The sequence below is a fragment of the Polyodon spathula genome, chromosome 24, assembly GCF_017654505.1.
Source record: "Polyodon spathula isolate WHYD16114869_AA chromosome 24, ASM1765450v1, whole genome shotgun sequence".
In the NCBI taxonomy this organism is placed as follows: Eukaryota; Metazoa; Chordata; class Actinopteri; order Acipenseriformes; family Polyodontidae; genus Polyodon; species Polyodon spathula.
In genome coordinates, this window is record NC_054557.1 from 7497210 (window position 1) to 7507819 (window position 10610).

A 10610-nucleotide genomic window follows, 5' to 3' on the forward strand; every position below is an offset into this window, starting at 1 on the left:
GATTGCCGTCTTTTGCCAGTGACCCCTACTGGTCAGTCTGGGCAAGGCCAGGCAGAGACTAGCCAAGCTGAATCCAGTCCTCCAAGGTTCAGGCGCTTGGCAACATCCACTGGGTCATGACAGGCAAAAGGAATGGAAGACGCCCATTGATCTTTAGTCCTCTTGGGCCAGTGCATGGGTTACAACAGTGAGGTGACATTCAAATTGGAGAGTCAAGTGTAAATAGCGAATTGGGCAACACACACATATAAAGAAGAGAGTGTTTATTTACAATCTTTTTGCTGATACAAAAACATAAAATTGTGGAAGTTTTGATACTGGTATAACAATTACAATTTGATCATTCAATAGGGTTCTTGTGCAATGAAAAACACAAAAAGAAAAAAAAAAATTCTACTGCAGATATTATACAGATTCAGAGACCAAAGAAAGATGCTTGCCAGTAGCACTGAACAGATACAGCATTGTATTGTACTATAATATAGTACAAGGTTTCTGGGCATGTCAGCTAGCTTATATCAATTTCAAAATACAACTTGAAAATGATCCAATATATGCTTTTTGAGTGGCACATATTAGAATAGCCTAATGTTTTGGGGGTTTTTTTGCAACGATCAATTTCCATAACAGCAATGTACTTTTTGCAGATTTACATTTACTTTTCAAATTCTGAAACTGAAGGAAACTGCAGTATAAGAACTTTAACGCAGGACAATACAAGTACTATTGGTCAAGGGGAATGATAATATTTGAAAAGTACTGTATTTCATTAGTATGAATATTGTTAACCTGAAAGGATAGGCATAAGGGTAATTGAGGGCATCCCAGAAGTGGAAACAATATACACAGTGAATCTTAGACATGAAGCAAAATCAAGTCCTGCTGAAAGATTTGTACAGTAAAATATATTAGACAAGATATTATATAGCTGCTAGACCCAACCATGAAGGAATGATTGTGCAAAATGTATGCCTTGAAAAAAAAGGATTGAAGCACTGATATTGCAAAAGTGTGATTACTGGAGAGGCCAGCTCTCAATGAAGTAAAATGAAACAGCCCCATTCTCAGATGGAGCAGAGCAATCTTCACCACTCTTATACACCAAGCCAATGACGAATGCAAAGGTTAAGACGATTGGCCCTGGGGAATGACCAATGAGTGGTCTTTATACAAAAGTGGAATTTGGCACAAAAAAAGTCTCCTTAAAACTTTTACATTTGAAATCTAACTTGTCAATGTTACAAAACTGAAATACACTTGTGTCCTTAAGTAACCTTCTGGTTTTACTTTTAAATTTGCCTTTGAACTGAACATTAACCTGACAGATCCATGTAATTACAAGCAACACACAAACAAGATATAATTAAAATGGAAGAGGAATGTATATAAAAGGTATGTTTTGATTGGGGATGCAAGCTGAGTATATACTGTTTGAGCATTTCAACTGGACACTGCAGTGAGCACCAGGTGTAGAAGCAGGACAGGCAAAACTGGCATGCAAGCCACCACATGCTATGAAAACAGCTTCACTTTTATTGCGCTTGAGTAATGTTTGATAGTAAATATTACGCAGATACTGAAATTGGATAACTAAGAACCACAGTCGTCCAAGTACTGTACATTTTGATGTGTTACTACTATTATATATGTAGCTTTACCCTTGTTTTTCCACCTAATTTGAAAGGCCTGTTCCCACTAACCAAACCAAAAGCAACAAATGTTGCCAAGTTAATAAACCTTGGAGGTGAGGCCCAACAAAAAAGTATCCAGTAGGGGTCGCTACTGTGCTAATGTGAACTAACACTAGACAGACTCACTGTGGGCCCCTATCAAGGATTGTCAATTTAGCACAAACAGGATTTGAGCAACGCTCACAGGACTCACCCAGGAGAGCTTTCACTAGGTGCCGGGGAGCAAGAAATACTGTACATTTTCATCTGATTCTAGGAATAATGCAGTCCAAGTGCATGAGACTCATCTTGGAGATTAAGTGATCCAAGTGCAAGAAAATATTGGAGTAAATCAGTGACTTTTTTTTAAACGCATGTGCAAATGTGCATCTTTTCTATAAACAAGCACTTTGTAACCTGAATTAGTATACCAGTGTATACTGAACTTTCAAAGCTACTCACACAAACACAGACATGGAAAAAATGTGGCTGACTAACATTTCACAAGCTATTTAGCACAATCCAGCTGTATATAATCTATACAGTATAGTTAATGTAAGGTGGGGGGGCTTAGGTCGGTCAGGGTGTCCTCGGCTCACCACGCACCAGCGACCACTGTAGACTGACCGGGCGCCTGCGGGCTTGCCTGAAAGCTGCCCACAGCTGCGTTATCATCCGACGCTGTAGCTCTGCGCTGGCTGCATGACGGGCCTGCAGAGCGAAAAGAAGCGGTTGGCTGAAGGCACATACTTCAGAGGACAGCATGTGTTTGTCATTGCCGCTCCCGAGTTAGCACAGAGATGGTAGAGGTGGGCTGAGCCTAAATACAATTGGGCATTTCAAACTGGGAGAAAAACAGGGTAAAAATTAAATTGGTGACTAATACATGTAAAAAAAAAGTTATAATAAAAAGTTTGCATCAAGGTCTATTCTAAACAAAACCCTGTATACATAGGCGGCTTGCGTAATTATTATTGCACTGTTTTCATTAACACGTTCAGTAACCAGCCGCAGATAGCTGGAGGACTGCAAAGTGCTATCGTTCAACAATCACTGATTGATACAAATACTGGTAGAGAGAGCGCAGTTTGGTAATGGAATTTCACAGAAGTAGAATTCATATAGCCTTTTCACACTTGCACACCTGAGCCGAGCCAAGCCGGAAAGAAGCCGAGACCACCCAGCGCAACTAGGGAGCGTTCGCACAACTGTTCAAAGTAGAAGCTGCATTGTGGAACATGACGTCAAACTCAGTGGACACAAGCACACGCAGGAGTGGTGTGGATTTGTTTAGAGAATGGATCACAAGCTTGTACTGTCCAAAAACGATAAAGTCTACCAAAAAATTTCACAGGAATTGAGAAATATGGGACTAAACCACAGCGCCAGTGGTTAATTTGTAAAGAAATTGGTCTCTGCACATCCAGAGGTTCTGGGGCTGTGCTCCGGCAAGCCCTGGCACAAATTAAGAACTGCACAGCGCAAAACAGTGTTGTGAAAAAAACAAACAAAAAAACAACTTAGTTTGTATTTGTTTTTCACATGTTTTTGAATGCAAACACAAACCAAATAATTATTTCATAATATTAAAAAGTTAGATTAACTATTACTACTAATAATAATAACTTTAAAACTTTACAGATAGTATTTGAAAAATGTCAGTAAACACTTCAGAAAAATAGATTTAACGTAGGCCTATTAAAAAAGAGCAAAATCTAAACATAACATATTTAAAGATGTTTTTCTTTACATATTTTTATACATGCAATGTTAATATACTGTATTTTTTAAAAACGATCATATCTGTTGTTGCAGGTCTGTGACCAAGAACCGTGTCCAATCAATCATATAACTTTTAAATCATAATAACTTTTTTTGCGGTCTGACCCGCTTTACTGTTATAATCTTTAGCTTTTTTGGAATCCTTTTTTATTTTTCACAACATTTTCGCGCTGTGGTTTAGTCCTTATTTCTCAATTCCTTTGAAATCTTTTGGTAGACTTTATTGTTTCGGACAGTACGAGTTAACCCTGCCCCAGCCTTGCTCAGCACTGAGCCAGTAACAGTAACAGTAATCTTGCGAGGCCAGAGTTTCACGATTCTGGCTTGGCTCGGCTCGACTCGGCTCGACAAAATGACAAGTGTGAAACTAGCCGTACCATGAGGGCTTGGCTCAGGTCTGCAAGTGTGAAAAGCCTAACACATAAAACAGAAGGAATATCGTTCCAGCACAGAGTGATGAGTAATAAAAATGAAATATGGCCAGCATATATTGTTTTAAACAATACCAGGCAGAGGAATGTTGAATTCTTGTTTTTATGTTTTCTCTCTGGCAATGGCTACATGCGGTCTGATTTGTGGCAGTTTCTAGTCATTGTCCTCTTCGTCGTCGCTGATAAGCCCCCTCCCCTCCGGGCTGGTGTCGCGCTGCTGCAGGAAGTTTTGCCGGATGGCTTCCAGCTCTGTTAGCTCCAGACGCACCTTCTCCAGATGGAAGGTCCTGCGGTTCTGAATCTGACGCAGAGGGAATGGATTCATGCCCCCAAACGCAATGGACATCAGCTTTCTGATGAAGTAAAAGGTTTTGATTAAAGAGCCTGCAGCGTCACATTTCATTCTCTTAGTTAAGCCAAGGATAGATATAACCTAGGGTAGATCAAGCAAAGTGTTGTGACGTAAGTAAGAGCCAGCTAGTGATCTTCCACTTTGGAAACAACTTTCCTTTAGCTTCGCTGGACTGCAAAGGGTTAACACTAATAGTATAATGCAAACATTTCAATATTAGTGCATGCAGGTAACAACCTTTGGATCCTAAATAGGAACTTTTCAAACCCACGCTACGTTGCATCAGCATGTCGTGTGTACCTTGCGTCCAGTACAGCATGAGTGAAGTACCGCAGGTACTTGAAGATAGCCATGGAATCTTGCAGCTTTAACATCTCCTCCTCTTTGTACTTGAACAGCGCCAATGCAAAACGAAATATGATCTGTGTGCAGAACCACAAAAATACACCACAAAGTATTTAGTGCATTTTAGACAAAAACAGAAGTGGAAGACCGTCTTCTTGCTTACGGCAAACACAGCTTAAAGCACGTTGCTAAGCAGATGCAGAGCTTGATCGAAGGAAAAAATAATTCTCCGAATTCAGCTGTTTAATTTAGTTTGAAATGTTCATCTCCATACATTGTGATTGCAGGCCCAGTACACATTTTACTTAAACTTACTGTAAAATAAAAGTTGTTAAAACTCACACTGTTTTTTGTGCACAGGAAGGCATGAATGGGTAATTTTCAGGTGTTTTCCAGTCATACTGCATGTCTTACCTTTGGTCCCTCGTATAGAAAGGAGTCCCATATCTTAAAGAGGATGTCACTGACCACACTGTCCACAAACACCACCAGGAACCAGTTAAAGGTGATGAGAGAGAAATCCACCTTGTACTGCTCAAAGTGGGCATGCAGACGGGGGAGCTTCTCACTCATCAGATCCTTAAACACTCGCTGGTCAACCTAAAGGAAAGAGAATGGCAGGAAAGAGTTAAGGTCCACTGAGAAGCAGAGTCAAACTTCAAAATGTAACCATACAAAACCAACAAGAAAGAGCTTGATTGTAGGAAAAGGCAGTTATATTGTGGTTCTGTGTGCTAGTTTTATGAAGCTGAAATAATTGTATTCCTCTCTGGCATTTTACTGGCATCCACAAATGAATTTTGTCCTTTAGATTAGTGTAAGCTGGCTTTTATTTTACTGTAGACTCCTGAGTTGTTTACATATTTGTCTCTGTAACCGGCATGTGGTCTATAAAAGTAGATTTAATATTTATTTAATAATATTATTAATAAGAATTAGTCATACATTTAGAAGAACCTGCTACAATAACAATGTCACACAGGAAAGAAAGAAAAACACTGGCACTGATCATTTCTGGTTTGTTTCAGTTTAAAAACATCTACGCGTCTGTATTTGGGACAAAAGGTGAGAGCTTGGGAATTGTGCTGTTCCGGTCCTTCAGCCAATCCTTTCTTATCCTGAATGTTCATTTTGCTCGGCTCACTTGCAGCAGTGTTCAACCAATTAACTTCAGCACTAGCGTTTGATGCATGTATTCAACATGTGAGCAGTGCAGTAGGCATTCTACAGTATGTGCTTTTATAAAGCTTTTAAAGATAAAAAAAAGATAACTGTATAGAACTATTTAATGCCAAGACTGCATAACATGGCAGAATAACTTTCTTACCACTCTTGACTGACTTCTTGCTAGTTTTAATACATGAATGCTGTTACTCTTCTTGCAGTAAAAAAAAGAAATAGGGAAAACAAAATCATAGCCATTCTCCACAAGTTCACACGTGTCCATCAAAATCCCACATTGTTCTTTTTAAACGCGCAAACCGAAGTGCCACAAGAAGACATTAAGTTAATTTCCTCCAGGGTTTTACTTGGAGAGCCAAAGGACAAAGCGAAATCCAGTAAGATTTACCTGCGATCCTAGCAGCGTCTTGGTGTAATAGTCTCGTGGCATAAAAACCTCCACAATGGCAACCAGGCACCAGAACGCATCCTCCTGATCTAAATAGAGAAGCGCTACAGCTGCCAACCTGAAAAAACACAAAACGCAAAGACACAACCAGTTCCATGTTACTCGCATTCTGTTATCGATTTTACAATTGAAATGTTACTTTACGCTACTCTAATACTAAACACATTTCCCAGGTACAAGCAACCCGTCAGGATCATCACATGTTTTGCATCATGACCTGCACATCATGGCATTAGCGTATCGTTACACTCCTCTGTATATAGAGACATGTTCATCGTAATGGGCACATACCGATTAAGACCTTGGCAATATCCAATATCGGGGTTTCTCCAGGAAAACGCCAGAAGGATATTGCGGAGTTTCTGGATGCCCTCCGAGGTGGGTGAAGCGTAGTGCTTATTGTTGGGTAATGTCCGCAGGAGGTCCAGCTCGATCTGCTTGGACGCCGGGTTCTGTTTTTCAAGGGCTTCCTGCAGCAGCTGGTTAAAATAGTCTGGGGGGACAGTGTCCCGAAACTTCTTGACGTGGAAGCAAACACACCACTTCCACACTTTGGAGCGGTGCTCGTGAGGAATGCCACTGCGAATCAAGCCCTTGAGCTCGGGGGTGCGCACCATCTCCCTGTTCATGGTGCTGGCAAAGTAGTTCTCCCATTTGACCCCCACAGAGACCTCCTGGTCAGTGAAGGAGAGAGACTTGAGGTCCAGGGCTCTCACCTTGGCTACCAGCTGCTCTTCCTCGTCATCCTCCGGCATAGTCTTGAAGCCAAAGACGTCAAACTCACTGTGGAAAGCGAATAAAGTGAGACTTTTACAGTCACTATTGCCAGGGTCAATTTTGGAAGAGAGGAAAATTGGGTTTTATTAGGTATATGTGTTTAGATTTCTATCAAATCTTCTTTATTTGAAACCAGTTCATTTTCAATTCATTCTTGCTAGTGAATCTAAATATGTAGCCCTGCAGTGCTGGATTCCTTCAAGCAGACTATACCTGACAGCGTGTGGTTTGAGTATAGTGTGTTCTGGGTGTTCAGGAGTTTCCACCTCCAGCGCGTCCTCCAGTAACCTGGAGATGACCTCGCGGGCCGGGCCCTGCTCCCCGGAGCACACTGGGTTCTTCACTTCCTGAAGCAGGACCAGGTACTTGCTCTCAATCTGACAGAGCTTAGCTTCCAGACCCGTGCACTAGGAGAGACGAGCAAAAACATTAGAAAATAATCCAGTTTAGAACAGGCCCTGAAGTATCTCAGTGCAAATCTGCTCTAGGTTTTTAATCTTTTATATCTGCTTCATACCTTCACTACTTTCCTCCCTTTCTGAGTTCAGTTTAATTTGGAGGGTGGCTGTTCTCGTTTGCATCATGTGACACTTTTCCTCTTTTTTTTATTTTTATTTTTTATTTTTTTACACAACTGCACCATGCCAGCGAGCATTGAGAGCCTTTTGGAACGAGTGGAGAGACCAGCTTAAACTACAGTACACATTAACAACTAAATAAATGAATACATTTCAAATACCAATGTGTTAAAACATGTGGGCAAGTAGTTTTGTTTTCACATTTTTTACAATAAAAATCACATACTGTGACACATACTTATAAAGACAAGACGCCTCCATATACCCCTGACTTGTACTAAAGACTGTTCTTACAAGTTTTGTGACTAGTGGACAAGCAGTTCTCTTAATATACAGTAAACTCTAAAATGTTATGTTAGTGTCACTACTGTACTCTGTTGCAGTGACATGTCATTTTAGTAACTATCCTTGCAACAATGTACAATATGAGTGAAAGTTTTGTGAATTATTTCACCATGGTGTTACCTTTGCCTCCAAGGCTTTTTCTCTTGCTACAGCATTCCTCCTCAGGGCAGTTAGCTCCAAAATCTCTTTATTCAGAAACTTGTTCTGTGTTGTGTAGCCCTGAAGACTGTCCTGCAATTATAACCATTACAATCAAACTTTCGCACAGTCAGGAAACAAAAGGTATTTTCCAAATGATGTTTTTGCAACACAGATTAAATAAACAGTTGTCAAGGACAAAAGCATACCAGGCAACATCCTTCTTAATTATTTCAATACAATAGTATTTTACAAGTGTCTCTTGTAACTTTAAAGTACAGGAAAAGAAACAAGCTAGATTCATTGTTTTAAATGATCTGGCTGTTCAGAACACAATGCTACTCATTCAATACCATGTGCTTCCTGTTTGTCACATGAGCTTTACTGCAGGTATTTAAGACAGTGGTCTAGGTGGCTGCCAAGAACTTTGCTTTCCAAAGAACTTGAGCACATGTTACTTCCCTAAAATAGCATCAGTTTAAAACAACCATCACAGTGCAACAATAAACACCTTTCACATGGTATACATTCTGTTTCACTTTGATTACCTATACATTTGTATCCATAAACATTTAATGAACAAATACATTTAAAGTTAATCTAGATTTTCTTATAGCCTATATATGCAATTAAATTGAAACCTGCAGAAAAAGAACCAAAAATAGAAATACCAACCATATGCAGCACATACTTGTGCAAATGGGATATTTCACATTACATTCATTTCTTGTATATACAAGCTGCATCTTCCTACTGCAAGACAGCAGACCTGACAGACTTCAGAGAGATTATAGTAGATGGTTGGTTGGTAGGTGCTTCCGTAGCCAAGGTGGCACAAAACACTGTTGTTTCATGAGGATCTATCACTAAAGGGCAGATTTTGCTGCAAACTCGAACCCCCAGTTTCCTCAAATGAATTAGAGATGGCAATGATGCTGAAGTTAGTGCTTTCCTGGCTGCCCACTTGCTTTGAGCTTGTCTAGACAATTCTAAGTGTCAACACATCTTCATTTCCTTCAAATTATGAGTCAGTATGAATTTCAGCTCTGCCAGCCCCACCTACTTTTTCTGTATATACATAAAGAGTAGCTGGGGCTATCGGAACAGAAAGGTCATTGTCACATGATTGGGACTGAATAAGCACGGCTGTTCAGTCCCAGCACTTTCTTCACACAAGCTCAAAGCAGCAAGAACTTCAATACTGGAACAACATAACCCAGAACCAGTCAAAATGACAGCTAACACCATAACATGTAAAATAAAGCAATTAAAAGTGACATTTGAAGCTACTTGCTTTTAAACTGAACCAATTACACTTCTAAGCCCTTATATATTTTTTAAACTAAACCTGAATGGCCCTCCAGGACTGGAAATGGGCACCCCTGGTACAGACACTCACAGGAAGTGCTTACCATAAGTGGCTGGGGCCTGAATTAAATCAAAGCTTATGACACCATAATAGCAAGCTCCCGGTGTTCCCCCCTACCTTCAGCCTGTCCAGCTCCTGCAGGTCCCTGCTGGGTACGGAAGACTCCTCTGTGTGTGAGGAGCTGGTCTTGATGATCACCTCGTCTTTGGCCTGGATGGTCTCCATTAGCATGCCCAGCTGCTCGTTGAGCTCCCCCACTTTGTTCTTCAGGGACTTCACCTCCTGGTGCAGGCTCTCCTTCTCCAGCCGCAGCTTCTCTATGTATGCGCTCAGAGCCTGGATTTGCTGGTCCTTCTCCCTCACCAGCTCCATGCCGTCAGGGGCAGCTCCCGGCTGAGTGCTGCTGGACCTCTTGTCATACTGGGAACCCCTCAAGGTCTGCTGAAGCAGCCGGACGAGTTCCTGCGACCCAAAACAGAAACAGAGAAAGGGAGAGCATTGAGTTTCATTGACCCTCATTTTGTTATAGTTTCATGCACCTTTCAGTCATCTTAATTCATGGAGCTTACATATTGCCTGCTTTTTTTATGAAATCCCTTGATATGCCCGAATAGATATTCATCCTAAAGCACCACAAAGTACTCCAAATTTGTGTTCAATGTAAAAGTGATACAGGAACGTATATGTAATGGAGATCTCAATTGGACTAAGGAAAATAAATATAGGGCAATAGTTATCAAGGACTTTCTGCAAGAGTGCAACATTGTATTTTATAAACAGAAAATGAAACAATTTACTCTACAAAAATAATGCAAAGGACATGCAAGGAATTGTCAGCATTTCTGTACGTCTTATTGTGTGTAGAGGTCACCCCGTGCACTGAAAACAATTACAACGTGTCAGAAATAAATGACTTACAATAAGTTAATAGATTGTGAGTAAGATGCCTCTCAGTGGTCATTTTGAGCAGCCCAGACCACACAAGACAACATTATCTAAATCCAGAATCTTGGGATTATGGGAATACAATAGCCAATATGGGATGAAAACCCTCTGTACATCATTTTGTCTTTTCCCATAAAAGGCCATTGTTAATTTACACCAGATCCATTCCAACTTTCAAATGAAGGGCACAACTACTCTGCATTACTTATCTGTGTGTGGGCCTGTTTGCTAGTACAAGACAAATTAGT

General features: G+C 40.5%; 1 protein-coding gene across 3 annotated transcripts in view; it reads right to left on the reverse strand.

Moving 5' to 3' along the window:
- Positions 1-248: 248 nt before the first annotated feature.
- LOC121299011 (TBC1 domain family member 2B-like) overlaps positions 249-10610 on the reverse strand; it is a 31072-nt gene continuing 20710 nt past the window's right edge. Inside the window, exons 6-14 of one of the 3 annotated variants that reach the window (XR_005947351.1) lie at positions 9535-9879; positions 8031-8141; positions 7201-7394; positions 6502-6993; positions 6151-6268; positions 4995-5180; positions 4536-4657; positions 3959-4236; positions 249-2381 (exon numbers count right to left, since the gene is read on the reverse strand). Coding sequence is in view for 1 of the 3 variants with exons in the window: in XM_041226440.1 (XP_041082374.1) it covers positions 4038-4236; positions 4536-4657; positions 4995-5180; positions 6151-6268; positions 6502-6993; positions 7201-7394; positions 8031-8141; positions 9535-9879 (1767 nt within the window). In the remaining 2 variants the exon portion in view is untranslated. Of the gene's footprint in view, positions 4237-4535; positions 4658-4994; positions 5181-6150; positions 6269-6501; positions 6994-7200; positions 7395-8030; positions 8142-9534; positions 9880-10610 lie in introns of all 3 variants that reach the window. The other 2 variants (XR_005947350.1, XM_041226440.1) reach the window with 2 other exon arrangements.